Genomic DNA, 27,576 nt, shown 5'->3' with positions numbered 1-27,576 from the left:
ATAAGACTTTATATATATATATATATATATATATATATATATATATATATATATATATATATATATATAAAGTATATATATATATATATATATATATATATATATATATATATATATATATATATTTGAGTTATTTCTTCTTTCATTCATTTTTTAGTGAATGTCTCTTTTAATAAATATATATGATTAAAATGAAATATTACATTTATCATTCAATATCTGTTTTTAGAAACCACATTATATTATAAACTTTTAAAGGCCGTATCAACTACTTTACTTTTTCAGTAACAACTTTAGTTAAAAGATAGATTTACATAACCTTTATGTTCTTGATATATATCATTTACCTTTTTAGTTCCATTAATATTTTTTCGACGGTAACTTATAAAATAAATATTTTATTTTTGGTTTTTTACCTAATGAACATTAGTGTATCTATTAATTTCTTTTAATGATTTGCGATGATACGTAGAACAGTCAAGAAAAATAAAAAATATAAAATGATATATATATATATATATATATATATATATATATATATATATATATATATATAAGAACAAAACAAATTAAAGCTAATAACATTATTATTGATATTCAACTAACCTTTGATATTTATAGATAATTCATACACATTGACCTAATAAACTATTTATTAGGAACAACTTCTACAAATAATCCCACGTATCTCTAATAATAGATTACATGATTATGGAAAATAATAGATTATATGATTATGGAAAATAGTAACACTAAGTCGTATATTGCTAACATTTGATCAAGAGAAAAAATTTAGACTTCTTCTTATTGTAACTATTAAAAATATTAAGAATACATGATCACTTTTCAATGAATATATTATTGTACATCTAACTAGTTAAATAAATAAAAATACAACTATAAATAGTAATTAAATTACAAAAAAAAAATAATTTCATTTCGTATACCACTAAAGTAAAATACAAAAAAGTTATATACAATGATTACAATAACGAAGGTCCCTTGAGTCCAAAAACAAAGGAGATTTCCACCGAAACCTACAAAAATAAAAAAATGATATCATGTAAAAAAGAATCTTAACAAAATATTATTATTAGTAGATAAATTTACAAGAGTCTCATAATTAATACAATACCATTACTCCACTGAAAGAAGACCCATATGGAATGAGGGTTTTTGCCAGCATTATGCTATTAAGAACAATTAACATTAAACATAAACTCCTACAAACTTTTTTGAGAATTGAGACTCTTAAGTCTTTTAGCCCTGCAACCAAGGTAGAAAAGAAACATGTGATTCAATGGCTGTGGCTTAGTCTACAAATATAAACATCCGAATAAGACATTCAAAATTTAAGAAAAGAACTCACTTTGAAGATATATAATTAATATCTTTAACCTTAACATCTCAATGTGTGCTTCGTCAACCTCAGTTCTTATCTTTATATGATATCTTTATATGAGCATCATGCTCCTCCCCTGGAACGGAGGACACTTTGGCATTCTCATTCTGCAACTTTTGTGCAAGACACTTTATCTGTACATATCATACACACAGAATTATTATGAACTGTAACAGCAAGGATAATCCATATACAAAGAGCATCATAAGACCTTGTTTTCTATTACCTTTTCCTTAGCTGCAGCAATCTTAAGTTTTGTTTCTTTCACTACTTTTGCATGCCTTGAATTTTCGTTTTGAATATAACTCCTTAGTTTTCTGGACATATTAAGCAAGTTTCCCACCACTTTAATTGATATTAAGACAACAAAAGTAAGAAAAAAGAACAAAGAAAGATAAAGTGGTGAAAGAATAAAACAAAAGAAGAATACAAAAAAAGAAATATTTTTTAACAGTACTTACTGAGTATTCAAAACTTCGTCACAAAGAAGAGTCATCAGTTTAAACTTTTTAGACAAATCCAATTTATAGTATCCACTGATGCCTTCTTGAAACCAATCCAAAGGGAAATCATTTAGAAGGTGATATGATTGCATAATCAAATCCTCTAAATGTTTCAACCATGAATTAGTTTCATTCTTGGTTGAGAAGGATGGAGACCTACACCAAAATAATCCATATGGAAACTTTAATTCAAGCATCTCAAAAAAATTTAATCACTGAGAAAACTTCAAACAAGAGTTGTAAGGGATAACTCACTCTTTTTTCGAATTGCTTACAATCAATCCCAACAATCTAATGTGAAACTGAATCAGTGAGGAGTTATGTTCTTCCATAATTTCTTCATTGATCAATTCTTTAAAAATGGCTTCAGCTTCTCCTTCCTTGAGATCAAGAGCCTGATTAAAATTACACACAGGAATAACAGTGAAGAAACACTTGATTAATATATTATGAATAGTTGCAACACCATAACTATAAAGCAAGAATTAAGCTTGAACGATAATACCACTTTTTCTACGGTATATAATTTAACGTAACAGAAGGGAATATCATTCATGGTCAAAACGTTCAATTAAATGACCAACTGCAAAATCATCTAAAATTTGACTTTCAAGTTGCATGATATTGATAGAAATAATTAGTTCCAATTTGGTAACATCCCTCTATAGCATTAAAGGAATTTGCCGATTGTGGTTATTCAATCAGTGAACTATTAAATGCAATTAATTAGAAAAAACTACAGGAAAATTGGTTAACATGAAACCATACCTTTCCAAACACCCTGCAAAACTCTAAAATTTGCAATGCGTTCCCAAATATTTTTTTTAACTCCATGCCAGGTGGCAAAAGAATTTCCTCTGCAATTGTTTCTCTCTCTAAGTTCATTCCAAAATTCTCACCACTATCATCTTTGGTGCAAACTTGAGTGACATTTGCATCTGAAAAATGTTCATTTCCAAGTTCCCGTGAGAGAAATACTTCAGGCTCCTGCAAGAAATAACAAAAAAGAACACGAACCATCTCATGAAAAGTTTATCATAAATTGAAATATAAACACATTAACTCATATCATCAGTAACTTATCATGAATTTGCACAGTTAAACAAGAGATCCTTCTCAACCAAATCTGTCAACCACAAGAGATTTAGCAAAGGGGACAGGTAGAAAAATAGCATACCATTTTCAGATTACCCTCATTTAATGGATTTGATGTTTCTAAATTCTTCTTCATTGCAAGCATTTCTGCAACTGACTTAAAGCCAGATTCCTTGGCACTACGATATAGGGGACCAGTAGGCTGTTCACCTCGTCGTTTTCTACAAACATAACTCCGTTATCAGAATGAACTCATGGATACACTACCAACTCAAAAAGCAAATAGATAAAATCAAAAAGAAACCCACTGGCAAAGACTACAGTTGCAAATGCCTCGACACTTCGGACATGTCCAATTAGCCAACTGCGCAACCTCTTCAGCATTCTCCCCATAATACCTAATTCACCACAGGAAAATCGTCATTGGAGAAAACATATTGTTATACTCTCCGATTTTTTCATTTTGTACCAAGGATATCTCAGGTGACAATCAGAGCCTAATTCCTTCTAAATGTATAGCATGTTTGTACCCCACATTTGGAACATTTCACATTTATAAAAACAATATTAGTCATAGTTCTTAGAAAATTTTAAGTTCTTCCTTGCATTGGACGTGTCCAAAAATTCCATTGCTTTGCAACTATAGCTGAAACACACAAAACACACCAAAATGTTTTGTCTTTTATCTGTACAAGGTCACAGGTATCGAGCATAATAAACAATCTTACTCATGCTACGCAGAACCACTATAGACAACAACTGTGTTATTCATGGTCCTACCCTGTTCTCACAAGATATAGTATCTCATGAGGGATACCGGTGACCTGGTACAAGAAAAGATATTTTTGTGATTTCTTTGTATACTCTTGCAAAACAATGGATCTGTGGATGATGGTGTTGCAAATTAAAAAACGCTTTCCCATAAAAATGGCCAAAAACAAGGCCTTGAGCTCCTCTATGCCCTTGTACTGTTCCCATAGCTTCATATATATCTTTGCTATGCTGCATATGATAGGAAGGAATATAGCAGTAACCTAGTTCAGATTTCTTCCTCAACGGCAGTGCTGAGCATATCACACTTCTATGAAAAATACAAACATCTAAAATAAATAAAAAAACCCGAGATTTATAATGCTGAACTGACCTAGTCAAGAGGCACTTGTGGCAGTACTTAATCGGACAATTCTTCCATTTCTTTATATTCTTGCAGGTTGCAGCAAAATTCTCCTTTTTTTGCCGGCACTTCACAGTGGAAAACCAACAAAACAAATGTGTTATCATCCAAATGTACCACAAAATCAAGAAACAAACTGAACAAAGTCTAGTAAACAAAAGAAAGTAATGAACACATTCTATCTACTTCAATGTCCCAGAAGTACACTAGCTACTTCAAAAGAAAGTAATGCCAACAGTATTAGCTGATAAAGCTAAAGAAAGAAAATCTGGTAAACAAAATTAAAGAAATTTCCAAATCCAAACCACATTTACACAACACATTAGGTGTTCCATTGGCTTCTCCTAAATGTGTGAATTCATTTATAATAATGGTAGGATGACACACATTTACATTCATTTGACACACATTACATGCATAAAATGGTCATAAAAGAGTGGATTTTTGTACATTTAAGAAAGAAAAGAGTAAAAAGTAAAGGAGAGTGTCAAATGAATGGAAAAAATTTGTGTGTCAAAGCATCTCATTCTTTTAAAGTACTGCTTCCTTTGAATCAGACTTTCAAAAAAAATATTTAGCTGGTTTTGAAACCTAAAAAGTTTTATTTAAGGACAACTAACCACGGTAGCAGACAAAATGGAACTTTACAACACACATCCCCTCAGAGGGATGTCTATGTTAAACTGGGCAATCCTACTAGAGTAAGTAATATTCCATCTTAAAACAGATTCGTATTAACCAAAGAAGTTGCTCCACATAGATATAAGTTGCACTGAAAGACTTGATGTATGCAATGTGGGACTTCTAAACACTTCTCTTATAACTTGTGCTGTTAGCTTTTACATCAGTCTTTTGATTTAACATTGTCAACAAGTGAAGTTTGCAACTAGACTTTATTGGAGAAACTCAATTATTTTTAGCAGCTTTCTTCCATTATAAATATTTAAGAGCGAATTTTATTCAAACACCACCAAAGTGCTTATAGGTGTTTATGATGCAAGCATTTGCAACGAGTTATTTCTATTATTGAAAATAAATTAAAAATAAAGTGTTGCACTTTGGATGTAAGTTTAAGTGTAAGTTGTCTTCATAACTCATATATGAGTACATAAACTGAAAATAGGTTATTAACCTACTTATAAATTGTTTCAAAGGAGGAACCTACTCTAACTTTGATAAAAATGGCCACCATATAGAGATTTCCACCGAAACCTAGAAAACAAAAAATGATATCATGTTAAAAAGAATGTTAGCAACATATAGTTATTAGTAGATAAATTTACAAGAGTCTCATCATTAATACAATACCATTACTCCACTGAAAGAAGACCCATATGGAATGAGGGTTTTTGCCAGCATTATGCTATTAAGAACAATTAACATTAAACATAAACTCCTACAAACTTTTTTGAGAATTGAGACTCTTAAGTCTTTTAGCCCTGCAACCAAGGTAGAAAAGAAACATGTGATTCAATAGCTGTGGCTTAGTCTACAAATAAAAACATCCCAATAGGACATTAAAAATTCACCATCATGTTCATTGACAAAATATAAGCAATTCAATTTCAAATATGATGTAAAGTATCTGAAATCACAACAACAATTCACTCAAGTTTAAGAAAACAACTCACCTTGAAGATATATATTTATCAATCTCGTCCTTCTCTGGAAGACCGTAAACAAACCAGCTTTCTTCAGGTAAAGTAGCAGTTTCATCTTGTATCTTCATATCTGCATTGATGCTTTCTTTTAGAAAACTTGCTAATTCCCTAGTCAAAATGGTATCATCAATCAGACAAATTGAGCTCATAAATTTTGAGAATTACCTTGCAGCAGAAGAACCGATTCGTCATTGAAACTTTGTAACTTCCAAAATGTCATCCCATTGTTGTCCACAAACTCTGGATTGATTCTCGTAGCATCACATCCACTTTTGTCTTTAACATAAGAAAAACAATTGTCAACCCTTACAATAGCATAAACATTAAAACTAGTAACATATAAAACAACTATATGTATCCAAACTTTCCATTTTGGCCTAGTTAAGAGCGTTAATTTATTTAAGAAACAAAATTACCTACACATACTCTATTTTCTGTTTTTACCACATTAAGAACATTTATTTCTTTATTAAACCAAGACCTACCTAGATGTTTAACCTTAACATCTATTAAGAAACAATTAATCATGACATACATTTTTCACCTGTGTTCTTTATCATCTCAATGTGTGCTTCGTCAACCTCAGTTCTTATCTTTATATGAGCATCATGCTCCTCCCCTGGAATGGAGGACACTTTGGCATTCTCATTCTGCAACTTTTGTGCAAGACACTTTATCTGTACATATCATACACACAGAATTATTATGAACTGTAACAGCAAGGATAATCCATATACAAAGAGCATCATAAGACCTTGTTTTATATTACCTCTTCTTTAGCTGAAGCAATCTTAAGTTTTGTTTCTTTCACTACTTTTGCATGCCTTGAATTTTCGTCCTGAATATAACTCCTTAGTCTTCTGGACATATTAAGCAAGTTTCCCACCACTTTAATTGATATTAAGACAACAAAAGTATGAAAAAGAAAAGAAAAGAAAGATGAAGTGGTGAAAGTAATTAAACAAAAGAAGAATACAATAAAAAGGAATATTTTTTAACAGTACTTACTGAGTGTTCAAAGCTTTGTCACAAAGAAGAGTCATCAGTTTAAACTTTTTACACAAATCCAATTTATAGTATCCACTTATGCCTTCTTGAAACCAATCCACAGGGAAATCATTTAGATGATATGATTGTATAATTAAATCCTCTAAATGTTTCAACCATGAATTAGTTTCATTCTTGGTTGATAAGGATGGAGACCTACACCAAAATAATCCATATGGAAACTTTAATTCAAGCATCTCAAAAAAATTTAATCACTGAGAAAACTTCAAACAAGAGTTCTAAGGGATAACTCACTCTTTTTTCGAATTGCTTACAATCAATGCCAACAATCTAATGTGAAATTGAATGAGTGAGGAGTTATGTTCATCCATACTTTCTTCACTGATCAATTCTTTAAAAATGACTTCAGCTTCTCCTTCCTTGAGATCAAGGGCCTGATTAAAATTACACACATAAATAACACTTGCTAAATATATTATGAATGACTGTCACACCATAATTATAAAGCAAGAATTAAGCTTCAACAATAATACCATATTTTTTTTAGGATATATAATTCAATGTAACATAAAGGGAACATCGTTCATGGTGAAAAAACACAATAAAATGACCAGCTGCAAAATAGTCTTAAATTTGACTTTTAATTTGCATGATATTGATAGAAATAAGTAGTCCCAAATTTTGTAACATCCTTTGTAGCATTAAAGGAATTTGTCAAATGTGTTTGTTCAATCACTCAACTATTAAATGCAATAAAAAAAAACGATGAAATATTCTTGAAATCATAACTTTACTAATACTATGCAAAAGTTTAAAAGTTGCAAGGCATTTTCCCACATCATCATTACCTAATCACAAGTTAGAAAAATAACATACCTTTTCCATACTATCTTTGTCTGATGGATTTAATGTTTCTGAAGTCTTCTTAACTGTAAGAATTTCTGCAACTGACTTAAAATCATATCCCTTGGCACTTTGATACAGAGTACCTGATACAAGATAAGATATTTTTGTAATTTCTTTGTATAATCTTACAAAACAATGGATCTTTGGATGGTGTTGCAAACTAAAAAAAACTTTGGCATAAACATGACAAAAAAAAGTTCTTGAGCTCTTCTATGCCCTTCCACTGTTCCCACATCTTCGTATATATCTAGTTGAGATTTCTTTCTTTAACAGTGGTGCTAAGCATATCACACTTTTATAAAAAAAATACAAACATCTAAAATAAGAAAAGAAAAGAAAAAATCCACAGGACCATTCAATCAGAACTTCAATGCACAAAGTAACATGTTACAAACACATCAACAATGCACCACCTAATTTCATTTGTGCCAAGACAGATTGGAAGAAATCATATTTACAACTGTTTAAATCTATTCACAAGGTTACATCATGAATAACAACTATTAGTTTAGACCAATAGATCTTTCATTTTAGTTATTATTATTATTATTAAACTACTACTCTTGTGTGCATCTTCAAAATGTAGGAAAAAATACTACAGTTTCTTACAAATTTTATGAACTATTCTGACTTAAGAAAGCCAACCATGATCTTATGAACTTGACCGAGTTAATTTAAACCCTAACTTCTTCCAAAATCATTGTAGGGTATGGTCTGATCCAGTTCATATGTGAGAAAAGAGAACAAAAATATGATTTACAAAGAGAGAAAAGAAATACCATTGGAAGCAAGCTGAATCCATTGCCACCACCATTCAGCACAAATATGAACCTCAGATGAAAAAGCAGTGACCGAGTTCAGTGCTGAGTTGGGAGCGAGTTGATGGTGAAGAGGAAAGAATCGGTGACCTGAGGAGACAGTAGCTTCATTGGACATTCAGAAATGTTTTTCTGGTAATAGCTTTTTCCTTGTTATCACACAGAAATATATTATTATTGGTAAAAGGTTTCCATCTTAAGAAATATATTATTATTGGTAAGAGGTTTCCATCTTTATACAGCCATTGCAGAGAAATGTTATAACCGATGTGCCGTCCAATATACCAATAGAGTGCTTCCATAATTATACAGCCTTGCACCGATGTGCTCTCCAATGAAGTGTTTCCTTGATGACATATCACGTGATGTCCATTTTATTTTTTTATGCACCTATGTCCACTCCAGTAAAGTACCCGCTTACTGAGATATTATCCATTTTATTTATCATGTTTTATATATTTTATATTGTTATTATATTTTATCTCATATTATTTTATTTTTATTTTCATTTTCTTTAAATCAATATTTTACTCTTCTAAATATCAATAAAGTATTAATATAATATTTAACGGTTCGTAGAGAATATATATTTATGTATAATTATTCTTTATTTTATTTTTTTAGGTAATCAATTAATTTAAGGGTTAAATATGTTTTTAGTCCCTAAACTATTGGCCGTTTCTGGTTTTCGTCCCTCTTCCAAACTAAGGTACAATTTGGTCCTCATTCTTTAGAAAAACGTTCGTTTTAGTCCTCAAAATTTTGTTTTTAGTCCTCGTTTTAGTCCTCAAAACGTTCGTTTTTTCAACTAAAACGAACGTTTTTTAAAGATTGAGGACCAAATTGTACCTTAGTTTGGAAGAGGGACGAAAACCAGAAACGGTCAATAGTTTAGGGACTAAAAACATATTTAACCCTTAATTTAATTATACAACCATGCACGCACGGATGTCTCGTTTAATAGAGTGGCTCCTTAAGGAGATATTGTTCCATTTTATTTATTATGTTTTATATAATTTATATTGTTATTAAATTTTTTAAATCATTATTTTGAACATTTATTTCTAATGTTTTAAACTTTTCATTTTGAAAATCATAATAGATAGATTCTAATATAATTAAAAAGTATAATATATATTGTAAGAGGTTAATTTTAAATCTTTTTAATTATTAAAATTTGTTTCATTATACACACTCTAGTAAAGAAAACATGAGACTTATAGTGTAATTTCTCTTATTTATAATAGGTATACAGTAATGAAAATAAATACAAATGAATGAATAGATAGTAAAAATTGTAATTTCCAAAAATATTTTGAAATCATAATTTTAAACATGGGATGGTTTTCTGTTACTTTTTTATCCATTTTTATATACTTTTTATTTACTTTAAAAAAAGTTAATTTCAATCTAATAATTGAAAATAAATAACATTTAATCTCTTATAATTTATTGTATAAGAAGAAGTTTGGAAGATCTAAGGTGAAACTTAAATATAAGAGAATTAGTATGAAAAATGGTAAACGATGCAGTAAACATGATGTGAAGTTCTCGACAAATTTGGAGAATAATCTTTTCATATTGAGAAGTAGTTGATAAAAGAGTATATTGGCGTGAGTATTTGTATGGAATTGTTATATCTATAACTTGGAATGCATTTGAAATTGTATTATAGTTAATCTTGTTGTATATATTTGTGATGCACTCTTTTTTATATGTGCCTGTTGTCCTAAGGAGGTTTTAATAAGACATCTAATTAATAACACAATATTTTATCATGTGATTATGTTATAATTATTCTACTCACATATGTTCATTCTAGTTAAACATACTAAGGAAGCTTCATCATTCGGGATAATCCCTCCCATAACTTCATTAAATTAAAAGTTTGGATAAGGAAGGTTCATCGACTAATATTATCCCTTCCATAACTTCATTGAATTCAAAGTTTGGGTAAGGAACCTTCATCAAATAAGATGATCTCTCCAATAATTATATTGAATTAAAGGTTTGGGTAGGGAAACTTTATTATTCGAGATGATCTCTCCCAGAAAACTTAATTGAATTAAAAGTTTAGGTAAGAAAGATTCATTCACTAAGATGATCCCTATTATAACTTCAATGAATTTAAAATTCCTTAACTTTATTAAAAGTTGGAATGTTTCATTAGTTGAGCTGATCTCTCCCATAATTTTACTTTATTTTTTCAAGACTCTACATCTTAATTTTATTCAGGTTTAATGTCTCGATAAGTCCCTATTTATATCCAGAATTTCAACTATGACCATTTCTTTTTTGGCGTCTCAATTGGGTCCTTATTTTTGTAAAATTGAATTAAATAGGGACTTTCCATCAAATTGATCAAACGGCGTTAAAGATTGCATCACCTGACATGCTGACAATGTTGCTTTTACATATGTGTCATTAAAAACGTGACTCAATTCTATTATTTTAAATTTTGAATTAAAAAAATTAACTAAACAGAATGGAAATTCAATTAAAGAAAGGGCAAAGTTGGAAATTGGTATTCTACATTCTCTCTGCAATTGCTATGTCGAAATGAAATTGGGGAAATTTGAGTTATAGACCTCATCATTCATCCACAAAATCGTTGTTGAAGTAGATGCAAGTGTTGGTGGGGAAGAACATCGGTTTGAAACAAGTTGAAGCACGACCACCTTGCTCATCTCGTCGTGGCCCACCACTGCACCACTGTTCATCTACACCGTTAGTGCCGCTGCAGAGTCGCGAGCCTCCACAGCCACCACCATCAGAATCGCGACACCCCCCATCATCTTCTTTGTCAATCAAAGCACAAAATCGCAGAGTTAGTCCAATCTTACCTCGCGCTACCATGGACACCGTTGCGAGAACCTTCAGACCAGGTCCTTCCATCATCACGAGTGCGCCGCGACATCTATGTCTTCTCCACTATCGCATAACCAGTAGCTTGTTCCTCTCTGCCAGATCGCAAGATTCGATCTCCTCCACGCGCGAACTGCTGGCACTAAAACTACGCTCCCCACCATCACCAGACTAGCAAAGACAAACCAGAAAAACCCAAAAACCCCTAAATCTGACGACAACAAAAACCCTAAAAAAGCATCCAGAGCACCACTGTGAATCTCTATCCACCTCCTCTAAGCCAGAATCTCAATCGCAACCTGCAAGGGAAACCACCTTCAAGGTTCGTGCATTCCCAATTCAAAAGAACCAAAACGCAGCCATGGAAATTTGGGACGCAGGAGCGAGAATGTGGAGGTAGAAGAAGAAGTAGAAAGTCTTTATTTTTCCCACTTTGCCCTTTCAAAAAGCTTATTACACCATCATGCATTCATAACTTTTAATACAAAATTAATTTATAATGCCACGTTTCATTAACTTGAAGTTTGACCATGCCACGTAATCAACACTTAAACGGTCGTTTGCTTAATTTAACGACAGACCTTTAATTGCTCAAATTTTACAAAAATAAGGATTCAATTGAGATGCTAAAAGAGAAAGGGTCCTATTTGAAATTCTGGACAAAAATAGGGACTTATGAAGACATTAAACCTTTTATTTAAAAAAATTTAAAAAGATGAAGGAACTTTGTTCATGGCATGCTTGGCCGACATCATTTAAATGACTTGTGAGAGTTTAGTTGAAAATTCTTTCTGTTAAAAAATATGCAAAGTGTAAGTGGAAAGGAGAAATTTAAAAAGGGACAAAATAATTGTACAAGTTTGAAATTTGTGAACTATCTGACCCCTTGGTATAGTCGTATTGAGAGAAAAATTTTAAATTAAAGAAGAATATTTTATCTGAGGACAATCCTCTTAGTGTATTAAACATACACATAGATAGATATTGTCCGCTTTGGGTCAAGCCCTCACGAATTTGCTTTTGGTACCACTCCAAAAAGCCTCTTATCAATGGAAGTATGTTATGTGTATATAAACTCATGTTCATCTCTTATTTTATCCGATGTGAGACTTTGTTTGTACCCAACAGTTAGACGTCATTAGCAACTAGTTGTAGTTTTCTTCAAGGATGTTATGTAGTTTTGCTCCTTTCACAAGTAATAAACAAACCAACTCATATGATGTGATTATTATGTAATACAATGGATGATAATTGTTGCTTAAACTCATTACAACTAGTTTTGAAAGAGTAATAATTATTGAATCAATTACTTTTAAAACTTAATTTTTTTATATTAATTAAAATGATTGTCTTTTGTGCATAGATTGAAGAGTCTTACACCAATCACTCAAAATCCATATATTATAATTTAGTGTTATTATTTTGGCTATATATCATTATGTTTGGTATGATGCTTCATATATATGATTTGGAGTGAAAGTCATAAGATTTTTTTTTTCATTGTTGTTGGTTGAAAGTCATTCATGCATTCATAAATCATGGTTTTTCTCTCCTCTTGCCCTATACGTATCCTATTAGTATTTCTATTTTTTAGTCATATTGATTAATTTTAAATTATCTCACTCTACATGCATGGTCGAAGGTGTACAATATTGTATATTTTCTAAAATATATTTTATCATATCTAACTCTATATTCAGATAATATCAAAATATAAATAGGTATTAGGTCAATGACCTAAAACAAATTAATGTCAAACCTCACTATACACTCATATATCACGTAAGGTTTTGTCGTAAAATAACTCAACAACATTTCAGATATTAACTAACAAATACATAAATTGTAATATTCAAATGTAACTGAAATATAGAAGTAGACATTTAATTTTTTTTGACAAACTATATCTTAGCTCTTCTTTAAGTTGAGAAAGACGACCATCATCATGTTATTTACTGTTATTTGAGTTGAGAAATTTGTGATGAATGTAAATATTGCGAAACAGAAAAACAAATATTTAGTTTTCATATTAATTTTATGATAATTTGTCACCATAGAACTTAGGTGAAAAATATTTCTTATTTATGGCATCTTTATTCTTCATTGATGAGAGGATAATAAATTATTTATCTTCTTCTATTATTACATTTACGAGAATTAATATTCATTTATAGAAGGAAGCAATATCGATATGAACATTTAAAGTAGAAACACAGCAGTAGAAACTTGCAAGGGAAACCACCTCCAAGGAGGTTCGTGCATTCCCAATTCAAAAGAACCAAAATGCAGCCATGGAAATTTGGGACGTAGGAGTGAGAAGGTGGAGGTAGAAGAAGAAGTAGAAAGTATTTATTTTTCTCACTTTGCCCTTTCAAAAAGCTTATTACACCATCATGCATTCATAACTTTTAATACAAAATTAATTTATAATTCCACGTTTCATTAACTTGAAGTTTGACCATGCCACGTAATCAACCCTTAAACGGTTGTTTGCTTAATTTAACGGCAGACCTTTAATTGCTCAAATTTTACAAAAATAAAGACTCAATTGAGACGTCAAAAAAGAAAGGGTCCTATTTGAAATTCTGGACAAAAATAGGGACTTATGAAGACATTAAACCTTTTATTTAAAAAAATTTAAAAAGATGAAGGAACTTTGTTCATGGCATGCTTGGCCGACATCATTTAAATGACTTGTGAGAGTTTAGTTGAAAATTCTTTCTGTTAAAAAATATGCAAAGTGTAAGTGGAAAGGAGAAATTTAAAAAGAGACAAAATAATTGTACAAGTTTGAAATTTGTGAGGACCAAGCCCTCACGGATTTGCTTTTGATACCACTCCAGAAAACCTCTTATCAATAGAGATATGTTATGTGTATATAAATCCATGTTCATCTCCTATTTTATCCGATGTGAGACTTTGTTTGTACCCAACAGTTAGACATCATTGGCAACTAGTTGTAGTTTTTCTCAAGAATGTTATGTAATTTTGCTCCTTTCACAAGTAATAAACAAGCCAACTCATATGATGTGATTATTATGTAATGCAATGGATGATAATTCTTGCTTAAACTCATATTACAACTAGTTTTGAAAGAGTAATAATTATTGAATCAATTACTTTTGAAACTTAGTTTTTGTATATTAATTAAAATGGTTGTCTTGAATTATTGAATCAATTTCTTATTTATGGCATCTTTACTGTTCATTGATGAGAGGATAATAAATTATTTATCTTCTTCTATTATTACATTTACGAGAATTAATATTAATTTATAGAAGGAAGCAATATCGATATGCACATTTAAAGTAGAAACACAGCAGTAAATTGGTTGTTCTTTTTTATTATTGGTTCAGAAAAAAATACAGTTTTCAAAGAAAAAGATGCCATTGAAGTTTTATTATAAACGCAGAGCAGTAAATTGGTTGTTCTTTTATTGGTTCAGAAAAAATGCAGTTTTCAATGAAAAAAAGATGCTATTGAAAAAGATGAATACAGTTGGCAATAGAAAAAACCCTAGAAATTGCAGAGAGGTTTCGTCTACTACCTTTCTTTCATATTCATCCTATTGGTTCAGAAAAGAGGCAAAGAAAAACAGTTTTCAAAGAAATCAATATTTATTGAAAAGCTAATCATTCTGCAGAAATACAAATATCAAGCAAAATTGTTTGATAGCCCATGGTCCCTGTTGAGCTCATTGGTTCAAAAAAGAGGCAAAAAGAAAACGTTTCAACAAAAACAAGATTCATTGAAAAGATAAACCTGCTGTGATCGGAGACACAGTGCTTCCACCTGATATTGCAGACAGCTTTGCTCATAACTGTCCAAAGATGTAATAAAACATAAATATGAACATTTCAATTCTTTTAAATTATGTATCCACTATTTTTTTTCCTTAAATGATCGGAGACACAGTGCTTATATTAAAAATGAAGTATATGATAAATTTCTAACAGAAGAGATCTATTTTATTAAATTTGCTTATATTTGAACTCACTTATTTAAAATAAAAATCATAAAAAAGGTATATTGCTACATACTTCTAATAATGGATTATATGGTTATGGAAAATAGTAACACTAAGTCGTATATTGCTAACATTTGATCAAGACAAAATATCTAGAATTCTTCTTATTGTTACTATTAGAAATATTCAGAATACATGATCACTTTTCAATGAATATATCATTGTACATCTAACTAGTTAAATAAAAAAAATACAACTGTAAATAGTAATTAAATTACAAAAAAAATCATTTCATTTCGTATTCCACTAAAATCAAATACAAAAAAATTATATACAATGATTACAGTAATGAAGGTCCCTTGAGTCCAAAAACAAAGGAGATTTCCACCGAAACCTACAAAAATAAAAAATGATATCATGTCAAAAAGAATCTTAACAAAATATTATTATTAGTAGATAAATTTACAAGAGTCTCATCATTAATACAATACCATTACTCCACTGAAAGAAGACCCATATGGAATGAGGGTTTTTGCCAGCATTATGCTATTAAGAACAATTAACATTAAACATAAACTCCTACAAACTTTTTTGAGAATTGAGACTCTTAAGTCTTTTAGCCCTGCAACCAAGGTAGAAAAGAAACATGTGATTCAATAGCTGTGGCTTAGTCTACAAATAAAAACATCCAAATAGGACATTAAAATTCAGCTTCATGTTCATTGACAAAATATAAGCAATTCAATTTCAAATATGATGTAAAGTATCTGAAATCACAACAACAATTCACTCAAGTTTAAGAAAACAACTCACCTTGAAGATATATATTTATCAATCTCGTCCTTCTCTGGAAGACCGTAAACAAACCAGCTTTCTTCAGGTAAAGTAGCAGTTTCATCTTGTATCTTCATATCTGCATTGATGCTTTCTTTTAGAAAACTTGCTAATTCCCTAGTCAAAATGGTATCATCAATCAGACAAATTGAGCTCATAAATTTTGAGAATTACCTTGCAGCAGAAGAACCGATTCGTCATTGTAACTTTGTAACTTCCAAAATGTCATCCCATTGTTGTCCACAAACTCTGGATTGATTCTCGTAGCATCACATCCACTTTTGTCTTTAACATAAGAAAAACAATTGTCAACCCTTACAATAGCATAAACATTAAAACTAGTAACATATAAAACAACTATATGTATCCAAACTTTCCATTTTGACCTAGTTCAGAGCGTTAATTTATTTAAGAAACAAAATTACCTACACAGACTCTGTTTTCTGTTTTTACGGCATTAACAACATTTATTTCTTTATTAAACCAAGACCTACCTAGATGTTTAACCTTAACATCTATTAAGAAACAATTAATCATGACATACATTTTTCACCTGTGCTCTTTAACCTTAACATCTCAATGTGTGCTTCGTCAACCTCATGCTCCTCCCCTGGAATGGAGGACACTTTGGCATTCTCATTCTGCAACTTTTGTGCAAGACACTTTATCTGTACATATCATACACACAGAATTATTATGAACTGTAACAGCAAGGATAATCCATATACAAAGAGCATCATAAGACCTTGTTTTATATTACCTTTTCTTTAGCTGCAGCAATCTTAAGTTTTGTTTCTTTCGCTACTTTTGCATGCCTTGAATTTTCGTCCTGAATATAACTCCTTAGTTTTCTGGACATATTAAGCAAGTTTCCCACCACTTTAATTGATATTAAGACAACAAAAGTAAGAAAAAAAAAGAAAAGAAAGATGAAGTGGTGAAAGTAATAAAACAAAAGAAGAATACACAAAAAGGAATATTTTTTAACAGTACTTACTGAGTGTTCAAAGCTTCGTCACAAAGAAGAGTCATCAGTTTAAACTTTTTACACAAATCCAATTTATAGTATCCACTGATGCCTTCTTGAAACCAATCCACAGGGAAATCATTTAGATGATATGATTGCATAATCAAATCCTCTAAATGTTTCAACCATGAATTAGTTTCATTCTTGGTTGAGAAGGATGGAGACCTACACCAAAATAATCCATATGGAAACTTTAATTCAAGCATCTCAAAAAAATTTAATCACTGAGAAAACTCCAAATAAGAGTTGTAAGGGATAACTCACTCTTTTTTCGAATTGCTTACAATCAATTCCAACAATCTAATGTGAAATTGAATCAGTGAGGAATTATGTTCATCCATACTTTCTTCACTGATCAATTCTTTAAAAATGGCTTTAGCTTCTCCTTCCTCGAGATCAAGAGCCTGATTAAAATTACACACAGGAATAACAGTGAAGAAACACTTGATTAATATATTATGAATGGTTGCAACATCATAACTATAAAGCAAGAACTAAGCTTGAACAATAATACCATTTTTTCTAGGGTATATAATTTAATGTAACAGAAGGGAATATCATTCATGGTCAAAACGTTCAATTAAATGACCAACTGCAAAATCATCTAAAATTTGACTTTCAAGTTGCGTGATATTGACAGAAATAATTAGTTCCAATTTGGTAACATCCCCTTATAGCATTAAAGGAATTTGCCGATCGTGATTATTCAATCAGTGAACTATTAAATGCAATTAATTAGAAAAACCATCAGGAAAATTTGTTAACACGAAACCATACCTTTCCAAACACTCTGCAAAACTCTAAAATCTGCAATGCATTCCCAACCTCTTTGGGTGGTAACTCGATGCCAAATATTTCTTTTAACTCCATGCCCGGTGGCAAAAGAATTTCCTCTGCAATTGCTTTGCTCTCTAAGTTCATTCCAAAATTCTCACCACCATCATCTTTGGTGCAAACTGCAGTGACATTTGCATCTGAAAAATTTTCATTTCCAAGTTCCCCTGAGAGAAATACTTCAGGCTCCTGCAAGAAATAACAAAAAAGAACACGAACCATCTCATGAAAAGTTTATCATAAATTGAAATATAAACACATTCACTCATATCATCATTAACTTATCATGAATTCGCACAGTTAAACAAGGGATCCTTTTCAACCAAATCTGTCAACCACAAGAGAATTAGCAAAGGGGACAGGTAGAAAAATAGCATACCTTTATCAGATTACCCTCATTTAATGGATTTGATGTTTCTAAATTCTTCTTCATTGCAAGCATTTCTGCAACTGACTTAAAGCCAGATTCCTTGGCACTACGATACAGGGGACCAGTAGGCTGTTCACCTCGTCGCTTTCTACAAACATAACTCCTTTATCAGAATGAACTCATGGATACACTACCAACTCAAAAAGCAAATAGAAAACATCAAAAAGAAACCCACTGGCAAAGACTACAGTTGCAAATGCCTCGACACTTCGGACATGTCCAATTAGCCAACTGTTCAACCTCTTCAGCATTCTCTCCATACCTAATTTACCACAGGAAAATCGTCATTGGAGAAAACATATACATATATACAAGTATTGTATTGTTATACTTCCGATTCTTTCATTTTGTGCCAAGGATATCTCAGCTGACAATCAGAGCCTAATTCCTTCTAAATGTATAGAATGTTTGGACCCCAAATTTGGAACATTTCACATTTACAAAAACAATATTAGTCATAGTTTTTAGGAAAATTTAAGTTGTTCCTTGCATTGGACGTGTGTCCCAAATTCCATTGCTTTGCAACTATAGTTGAAACACACAAAAACCACTTAAATGTGTTGTCTTTTTTCTGTACAAGGCCACAGGTATCCAGCATAATAAACAATCTTACTCAAGGTACGCAGAACCACTATAGACAACAACTGTTTCATGGTCCTACCCTGTTCTCACAAGATATAGTATCTCATGAGGGATACCAGCGACCTGGTACAAGACAAGATATTTTTGATATTTCTTTGTATACTCATGCAAAACAATGGATCTTTGGATGGTGTTGCAAATTAAAAAAGGCTTTCCCATAAACATGGCCAAAACAAGACCTTGAGCTCCTCTATGCCCTTCCACTGTTCTCATATCTTCATATATATCTTTGCTATGCTGCATATGATAGGAAGGAATATAGCAGTAACCTACTTGAGATTTCTTCCTCACAGTGGTGCCAAGCATATCACACTTCTATGAAAAATACAAACATCTAAAAAAAAAAAAAAAACCCAAGGTTTCTAATGCTGAACTGACCTAGTCAAGAGGCACTTGTGGCAGTACTTAATCGGACAATTCTTCCTTTCTTTAAGTTCTTGCAGGTTGCAGCAAAATTCTCCTTCTTTTGCCGGCACTTCACAGTGAAAACCAACAAAACAAATGTGTTATCATCCAAATGTACCACAAAATCAAGAAACAAACTGAACAACAAAGAGTAATAAAAAAAATCACCACACTCCAACATGCAACATGAAAAATTAGACATCACATAAGTAAAAAAGAGAAGAATTAATAAAATACTTGATGACAAGATTTTCCAGTTCCCCAATTTGAAGGGGAGGACTGGCCACAACATCCTCGGAGTTCTTAGTCTGAGCAGAAGATAATCTCACGTCCATTTTGAGTAGGAGAAAGGAATTCTCTCTTTGAATGCTGAGTTGAAGGGAGTAGCAAAGGAAGGACGGCTGGTTTGGAATTTTGAGAGTGTCCTTCCGTCTCTCTCTATATATAGTTAAAAAAAACTTTATTAATTGCGGCAATGAATATATTGATTTTTTTTATCAACCTATAAATGTATTAAAGCTAAATCTGAACAATTTTCTGAAGATGTTATTCTAATTTACTAAAAGTAGTCTACTAAATGCCAAGTGGATTACAATGGAAATTAGCCATAGCTTTAGATTCCAAAACCAACACAGACTGTGATCCCAAAAAAGCCTGAGACAATACAAAAGTATTTAGTAGAATCTCAAATGCTGAGACAACACAAAAAGAAGCTTGAAAAAGAGGTATAAATGCTAAGGATAAGAATAGAAGTTATAAGCTTAAGATGAGGTAAAGTCCATGATATACCTCCAAATGAACATAAATGGACTTTTAAATTAAATAAATAGTAACAAATGAATAAAAAAAGACCAGGGAACATAACGTGATTAAAAGAGCTAACAATACAGAGAGAGGTGATAGTGTGTGCACAAGGGAAGAGATGAACCAGCAAAATAAGTTATGCATCCTATTCTACTAATTTACTAATTTTTTGTTTAAATTAAAATTAGAAAAATTACTAATGAGTAATAGTACAATTGATTGGTTAACTAATGCAAATTTGACAATCATACTTCGACAAGGATCAATTGTAGAACAGGAGAACTTCTATTCGTATTCCTCAACAGTGAAGCAAGACAGACAAAATGATGTCTCAAAACTGAAGAACATATCACAGGCTACTTTAGAAGAATGTTTAAATTCCATTATCAACAAGTTCATGCAGTGGCAATCTAATGGTCTAGCTAATCCTGCCAGTGTGGATGAAGATTGTTAAGAGTCTGTAGTATGAAAAAAGATTCACATGCAATCCCCTAATAGTTTAAGTTTATTTTATGGTTGTTAATGAAAATATATCATTATGTATTAAGAAGGATTCAGTTTTGACCATGTTCAGAACCAAATCACCCAAATTTAAGTAGAAATTGGTTCAAGTACTGTGTTGTGTTTCATTTCAAACACAAGCAGAGAACAGAGAAAATAAATGTTACTTTATGTTTTATGTACTTCCTAAAAGTATGAAAATGGAGTAATAATATACAAAAAATAAAAGCACCTAATTGACTATTCACTAATTCAAATAACATACATGGTCATATAAGAATATTGTTTTCATGTCTCATCCAAATGCTGCTCATCTCCATAGCAATATCTGGTAAAATCACTCTTCACCTGTAAAATCACAGACAACACATGATAGATTTAATGTTCAAAGCCACCTAGGTTCGACACACAAGCAGTGGTAGAATGGAATGATTAGAGGGAAAACGAACTAATGTTAATAGAAAACAAAACAAATTGAAAAGTATGGATGAACTTGATATTGAATGTAAAATGACTATTTATAGGAATGAACTATTTGCTTGGTATGTACACCTATATCGTTGAAATTTTAGCATGATCCATGGACACTACACAAAAATGAACTCTGTACTACAAGTTTGTTTAACCAATATATTAGTCACAATAAAAAAGATAATGTGGCAGAAACAATTAACAAATATGTTTAATCTTGTTAAAATCCTGCAACTGAGGTTAATGATTTCATATCGGTTTGACTCGTGCAACAGACAATTCAACACTGAGCCGTTTAGACTATACATCCAAATGTGACCATTTTAGATAACACATTATGAGTAATTTAAATTGAAACCAACGATGACGGTAAGAATTAATCTACAATGAGATTACCTGTTTAAGAATTGGAGTTGCACATGTTTCCCACAAGCTTTGAGCATTTGAATATGTGAAGCATGGGCATGAGTTTTGCATACTGCAAAAAGATGGCACAATGACAGGAATAAACAATACGAAGAGTACGTGACCCACACGATCATTCAATCAAAACATCAATGCACCAAGAGAAACATGAAACAACTGTTAGGACTCAAATAGTCTAGTACTGTTTAAACATACTAGATGACATTTACACTACATTTTGATAATAACATTCATGATTAAGTTTTGAAGTAACTACAGAGTTAAACCACATATCCTCTTGTTTGAACAAATGCTTTGGAACTTGCTAAATCAACTAAAAAGCTTAATGAATTTATATTATCTAACCTTCTATAATACAAAAACAGCATGTCACTAATGTATATAATTTGTTTTTATCAATAAGTATTATCCAGCATCCAACACTCTGTTTATGGGAAGGATTTACTTTCTGGTAAGATTTTATTAAAAGAAGATGAATATTTTTACGTGCTTTAATTTAAAATTGTAAATAGCAATAATATAACACATAAAAGGAAAAATATTACATGTTATCCCTAAGACACTTACATTAATTTCCTTTTCTGATGTGTCCAACACATATCAACAAACCAGAGATGCACATAAGCAGTCTAACAAGAAAGAATAAAAGCTATTNAAACCTAATTTCTTTCTTAAATTATGATATAATTTATTAACTTTTTTTATGACAATGTTAGGAGATGTCCCTAAAAATAAGCGTAATAGGACAAAGCAAACTCTTGCTCACACGGGGGGTCGAAGAGCATTGCAAAAAGAGGGAAGAAATGGTGAAGTGATATTGTTCTTCAGTTTTCTATTTCTCATTATATTTATCACATACTTAATATGCATTTGTTCATTTTCATAGGAAAGAGAATGTGGACACAAAGTTAGTAGAGGAGAAGTGTGGATAGTTACCCATAAGAAGACCAACGGAGCTTTTGTTAGTGATGAGGCAAGGAAAATTGGTGTAAGTTATAAAAGCCTAATTATGGTATAGCTACAATTTAAATATGTCTTTGAAGTATTTTTTTTTCCAGTGGCTGAAACTGGTTTTAACTATTTAAGTTATTTACAATTTTTCATTTTCTTTGTTGGTATACTTTATTTTTCTTATTTTTTCCTATGAATACACGTGATACTTCTTAAACAGACTTATGTTTAAGCAACAATATTCAATATTAATTTATTATTTGGAGTATAAGATCTGGAGGTTAACCTAAATATTCTTGTTAATTTTTTTACGTAACACTACTTTAGAAATTACAACAGGGTGGAAGAGATGTGAGTTTGTGAAGTATGATTATGTCTTATAGAATCATAGACAACTCTGGTATGGTTAGAAGATTTAGAAGTTACATACAATACACCATATGTAATATGTGAAGACTATATGACTAGTTTTGTATTGTTTAGTATAACATACACAATTGTTTGATTAAACAACATTTTAGTTTTAAAGAAATCAAGTGTCACACTTGTATAACTAAAATCAAGAAACAAATACAGTAAAAAATTACAAAAAAATATTATTTGTAAATTACCTGTGAATTCATCTCAAACCTCACCTAAACATGTTTGACTCAGCGTAAACAAGATTCAATTTAACTATTTTACTATTGAAATTGTGCACTTGTTTTCTCTGATTTGAACAATTTCACTATTTTATTAAATGTTGAATGTAGAAAAAATTGAAGCATATGAATCCACAACATCGTCTCAATCCAAAAAAATATCCCGTTCAGATTCATTGGCTCATGCTTTAGGAATCCAAGAGCATTGTGGACGCGTTCGCGGTCTAGGTTTGGGTCCTTGCCCATCTAAAGTCTTTGGAGTCAAAGCTCGTTCTCATGGTGGATCATCTTCAGCTACCCCTTCTAATGATGAATTACAAACTCAGGTTAATGAATTATCAATTACTTGGTTTGTTCCTTTTATGATTAACTTGTTAGGTATCATTTTTCTTTTTAAATAATTTCATTTGTTATAGGTATCTTCATTGACATCACAGTCAATGCCATGACATCACAAGTCAATGAAATGAAAGAAATGATATCATTTATGTTGCAAAATTATCAAGGTCAACTGCCTTCAAAGTTTGCTGGATTTCAACCATCGGTAATAATTACTAAATTTATTTGTATGATTTTTTTAAAATATATAACCAACTAACTATTGAATAATATTGTAGGTATCTGATCAAGGAAGTGTGCCAAACGATGAATATAATGAAGATAAAGAAAATTAGACATGTATGAACAATTAGTTATGTCTGGCTTGATATGGTATGATGTTTTGAGGATGCAAATATCACCTGCCATCCTTTTAGTTGTGTATGTATTGATATGCTAGTATCTTTTGTGCTTTCATAAAGCTGCCAAACAAGGGAAGGATCATCCTCATCAGTCCCTGGGCTAGTCTTCATGTATATTTCATCTTTTGAATCACTTTCCTTGTTAGTCTCTCTTAAATATAGTTCTAGTTTTATAATGGCTATTTCTAAATATTAATATGGTTGTTTCTAATGAATGAGTTTCATCTGTTTTTGGATATTTTATATTTTTAACATTTTATATCTGTTTTATTTATATTTATACTTGAGGAATTAACTCACCTCTTCCAAACTGTTTGAATGAAGTTGAATCAGTATGTATCAGAATCAGATTTAGCAACAGTAGGAGTGGAGAAAATATCAGGATAGAGTGACCCTAGTAATGAATGCAGTGATGTGTTAAGTTGGTTATCAAAAACATGTAGTAATGAGTCTTCATTCTCATTCTTGTCTTTTTCTTACTTCTCCAGCTGCAAATTTTTAATCAGAAGTATTTAAAATTAGTCTTTCAATTCTTAGTGTAACTAAAGTTTTTTCAAACATTACATTGAAACTGTTGGTAGCAATGGTTAGTGGGGTATGGTACTTTCATAAATATGTCTATGGCCTGAAAATTTATAGTAATTTCGGTGGGTTCTATCAACTACGTGAATCCCATTAACTAATATCAACATATCATTTATTTGATGAATCTCTCATACTAGCAAGAGTCTTTTAAAAACATGAAATGTACTTGAACACAAAATTATGAGATGGTTTGGGGAAGAAATTGTATTATAAAGCAGAGGGGTTGTTTTTGTACTTTGAAGCCTAGTGGAAAGTGGAAAGACAATCTAAAAAGGTGTCCCAGATCTCCTAAATGTTTTATTTTTGTATTTGTTTTAAACTTTGTTAGATTATAAAACGATTTTTATTTTTGTATTTATTTCAAACTTTGTTGGATTATAAGGGTGGCTGCTTTGATGGAAAGATTTGAAAAAAGGATATATTTGTAAATAAAAATAAAATTTTGAGTTATCACTACATTTCCGGCGGTTTTAGAGGAAACCCTTGGAAATAGGGGCGGTTATAAGAAACCCTGGCTATTCCCGGCGGTTTCTACAAAACCCCGGTTATTTCCGGCGGTTTTTCAAAAACCCCTGGAAATTGCGGCGGTTTCGTAGAAAACCGCCGGTAATGTTTAGTGGCGCTGCTTTTACCAGAGCTTAATGAAACCGCGGGAAACGAATTTTCCAGGGGTTAAAACCGCCGAAAACGCTAAAAATAACCCCTGGAAAAATTATATATTTTTGTAGTGGTAGTGGGGGGGTTTGAAAGTGTTTTTGCAAGGAAAATTAAATTAAATTAAAATTGGAAGTTAAAGACAACTAACAAAATTAAAAGCTAAAAGCAGAAAACCGAACGGTTCTAACCATAAGTGTTAAAACCGAACGGTGATATAAAAGATCGAACGGTCTAAAGCACTGACCGAACGGTGCACTATAAATTGCACAGAAGTAAAAACCATACGGTAATAACATTGAGACCGAACGTCACAGAGCAACGATAATAAAAAGCAGAACAAAGAAATGGACGAACGACCTCTAACAGTGAAGTTAGAGACCGAACGGTTGTGCACCTAGGCCGAACGTCTTGACATGAGACGAACGGTCAGTTTACAACAACAAACAGACCGAACGGTCATACACAGAAGTATGTCCGAACGGTATTACGCTTAAAAGCCTACAAGCTAAAGGAAATAAACAAGACAAGTCGAACGGTAATAAAGCAAGACAATGGAAATGAGATTGAAAACTAAACAACTGAAGGCAGAAAAAGCCGAACGGTCTCTAAAGCTGAACAGAATTGAAGATGAGCACAAACCAAAGCCGAACGGTACAAACAAACCGAACACTATGAAAATGCAATAGAGCCATAAGTCGAACGGTGCAAGCAAAGACCGAATGGTCTACAAAGAATGCATGAACAGTAAACACCGCAGAATCTAAACGCAACAGAATCAAAATACAACTGAACTTAAAACGAAAACTGTAACAGTAGAAGCGAAACTTAAACAGCAGAATGTGAAATTGCAAATGGAAAATGCCCCACAAACATAAAACGCCAATGAATAGTAAAAAAAAAGAACTGCAACATTAAAAGGACGAAATGAACAGTAGAACGCAACAATGAATAGTAAAATGCAAGAGCGAAGAAGACAATGAACAGTGAAATAAAACTGAAAACTGAATGCATCAATGATTTCAACTCTTAAATTGCACTGTAAACAAGATTCAATACATGGAAATGCAAAAGAAATAAAACCTAAACCTCCCCAAAGGTGGAGGAGGAAGAAAATGCTCCCTAAAAACAGGTACGTAGTGGTGGCTGGGAGACCTCCGAGAAATCTGATTTTAGGGTTTTTATATACCCCAAAAGACCAAAATGCCCTTCTAATGGGCTTGCCCTAGTAAATGACCTAAAAAGGGGACCAAAGTCCTAAGCTTTGACCCAACGACCATGTTAACCAAAACTACACTCTAACATTGACGTGGCCACACTCTTTTAGTCCCAAAATATGATTATTGTTGATAACTTCATCTGACCGTTCGGTCACAACTAGATGGCGTTCGGTAAGCAATGGTCTGCAGGCTCAGGAATTGATCGGTGCAGACTTCCTCAGACCGTTCGGTCATAAGTGGGTCGGACATGTTGTATACCATTCGGTCGGCATGCTCTACATGTTTTTCTGATCATTTGGTGCAACACAGACCGTTCGGTGGATGAAATGCAGCATGTTCAGTAGAGGCTTCTAGCAGTGCTTTCTCAACTCATTCGGTAGTGACTTTGGCAGACCGTTCGTTGACGCTCGGTTTGTAGTGGTCGGCCTAAGTGCAAGCTTCAACAGACCGCTCGGTACTCATTCACCCCCGTTTGGCCAAGTCATCAGAAGACCGTTCGGTCATGACTCTCAAATATCTTCGGTGACCGTTCGGTAACAACGTTCGGTATTAAGCTGACTGTTCGGCCAAGCCTATGTGTGCACTAAGTTTTCAAACAGTGAGTGCCCGTGTGCTTTTTCTTTCCAGTCGTGCTTCCAAAAATCCTGAACGCTTGAGTGCACCGTTTCAGCAAAATCAATCCCACTTCCTCCACCAACGTATCATCAGCCATAACCTTCCATTCTCTCCGTCCGTGTACGTGGCCTCTTCTTCATCCAAAATGAAGTACCTCGCTGCTGCTCCCTCTCCAGGTCGAGAGCTACTCCCAAAGACAAGGCTGCTGGAATAAAAACCCTTCTGGACGTGCTGTTGTTTTGCTCATGGGCCGTGTTGCTGCATTTTCCAACTCCACGTGTTGCAGCATTTTTTCCTGGCCAAAACCGAGCTGCTCCCAAGCCTTGTTGGACTGAAGAAATGGGTGACCATCATCAACGCCGCTCTCCAGCAAGCTGGACTTTTTCGTGTGCACCCA

At 32.1% G+C, this 27,576-nt stretch overlaps 3 protein-coding genes across 4 annotated transcripts; all 3 read right to left on the bottom strand.

The window, feature by feature from the left end:
* Positions 1–845: 845 nt before the first annotated feature.
* On the bottom strand, positions 846–5,317 carry LOC148200523 (uncharacterized). 2 transcript variants are annotated; one of them, XM_088113250.1, is made up of 10 exons: positions 4,145–5,317; positions 3,309–3,398; positions 3,083–3,221; positions 2,674–2,892; positions 2,161–2,300; positions 1,864–2,061; positions 1,629–1,719; positions 1,370–1,536; positions 1,136–1,266; positions 846–1,037 (listed from the first exon to the last, which is right to left on the bottom strand). In XM_088113250.1, exons 1-8 carry the CDS (start codon positions 4,279–4,281, stop codon positions 1,429–1,431), a joined length of 1,122 nt encoding a protein of 373 aa, XP_087969376.1. In that variant the 5' UTR covers positions 4,282–5,317; the 3' UTR covers positions 846–1,037; positions 1,136–1,266; positions 1,370–1,428. The 2 variants fall into 2 exon arrangements, with proteins under 2 accessions (XP_087969376.1, XP_087969374.1); XM_088113248.1 differs by having other exon boundaries at positions 846–1,266.
* Positions 5,318–5,403: 86 nt separating this feature from the next.
* Positions 5,404–9,203, bottom strand: LOC148200522 (uncharacterized). Its single transcript, XM_088113252.1, has 9 exons — positions 8,529–9,203; positions 7,720–7,832; positions 7,138–7,277; positions 6,844–7,038; positions 6,605–6,695; positions 6,371–6,512; positions 6,001–6,111; positions 5,806–5,905; positions 5,404–5,613 (listed from the first exon to the last, which is right to left on the bottom strand). The coding sequence occupies exons 1-9, from the start codon at positions 8,683–8,685 to the stop codon at positions 5,571–5,573; spliced, it is 1,092 nt and encodes a 363-aa protein (XP_087969378.1). The 5' UTR covers positions 8,686–9,203; the 3' UTR covers positions 5,404–5,570.
* Positions 9,204–15,545: 6,342 nt separating this feature from the next.
* LOC148200521 (uncharacterized) lies at positions 15,546–19,752 on the bottom strand. Its single transcript, XM_088112973.1, has 12 exons — positions 19,740–19,752; positions 19,545–19,641; positions 18,700–18,786; positions 18,474–18,612; positions 18,038–18,283; positions 17,525–17,664; positions 17,231–17,425; positions 16,994–17,084; positions 16,778–16,901; positions 16,408–16,518; positions 16,213–16,312; positions 15,546–16,021 (listed from the first exon to the last, which is right to left on the bottom strand). Exons 1-12 carry the CDS (start codon positions 19,750–19,752, stop codon positions 15,979–15,981), a joined length of 1,386 nt encoding a protein of 461 aa, XP_087969099.1. The 3' UTR covers positions 15,546–15,978.
* Positions 19,753–27,576: the final 7,824 nt, after the last annotated feature.

Source organism: Vigna umbellata, chromosome 4 (assembly GCF_029865625.1).
Source record: "Vigna umbellata cultivar VRB3 chromosome 4, Vumbellata_1.0, whole genome shotgun sequence".
In the NCBI taxonomy this organism is placed as follows: domain Eukaryota; kingdom Viridiplantae; phylum Streptophyta; class Magnoliopsida; order Fabales; family Fabaceae; genus Vigna; species Vigna umbellata.
The sequence above is the reverse complement of the archived record's forward strand: the minus strand, read 5'-3'. Positions and strand labels throughout refer to the sequence as shown.

What these genes read in the sequence shown, in the direction of transcription:
- LOC148200523 (XM_088113248.1), bottom strand. Translation starts at nt 4,281, where the DNA reads ATGATAACACATTTGTTTTGTTGGTTTTCCACTGTGAAGTGCCGGCAA. An exon ending in CACAAGTGCCTCTTGACTAG is followed by an intron (nt 3,399 to 4,144) that starts GTCAGTTCAGCA and finishes GTGGTGAATTAG; the next exon opens with GTATTATGGGGAGAATGCTG. An exon ending in GACGAAGTTTTGAATACTCA is followed by an intron (nt 1,720 to 1,863) that starts GTAAGTACTGTT and finishes TAATATGTCCAG; the next exon opens with AAAACTAAGGAGTTATATTC.
- LOC148200522 (XM_088113252.1), bottom strand. Translation starts at nt 8,685, where the DNA reads ATGTCCAATGAAGCTACTGTCTCCTCAGGTCACCGATTCTTTCCTCTT. An exon ending in GACAAAGCTTTGAACACTCA is followed by an intron (nt 6,696 to 6,843) that starts GTAAGTACTGTT and finishes TAATATGTCCAG; the next exon opens with AAGACTAAGGAGTTATATTC. An exon ending in TTGCTTCAGCTAAAGAAGAG is followed by an intron (nt 6,513 to 6,604) that starts GTAATATAAAAC and finishes TGATATGTACAG; the next exon opens with ATAAAGTGTCTTGCACAAAA.
- LOC148200521 (XM_088112973.1), bottom strand. An exon ending in AAAGAGCACAGGTGAAAAAT is followed by an intron (nt 16,519 to 16,777) that starts GTATGTCATGAT and finishes CTTATGTTAAAG; the next exon opens with ACAAAAGTGGATGTGATGCT. An exon ending in ATCGGTTCTTCTGCTGCAAG is followed by an intron (nt 16,313 to 16,407) that starts GTAATTCTCAAA and finishes GCATCAATGCAG; the next exon opens with ATATGAAGATACAAGATGAA.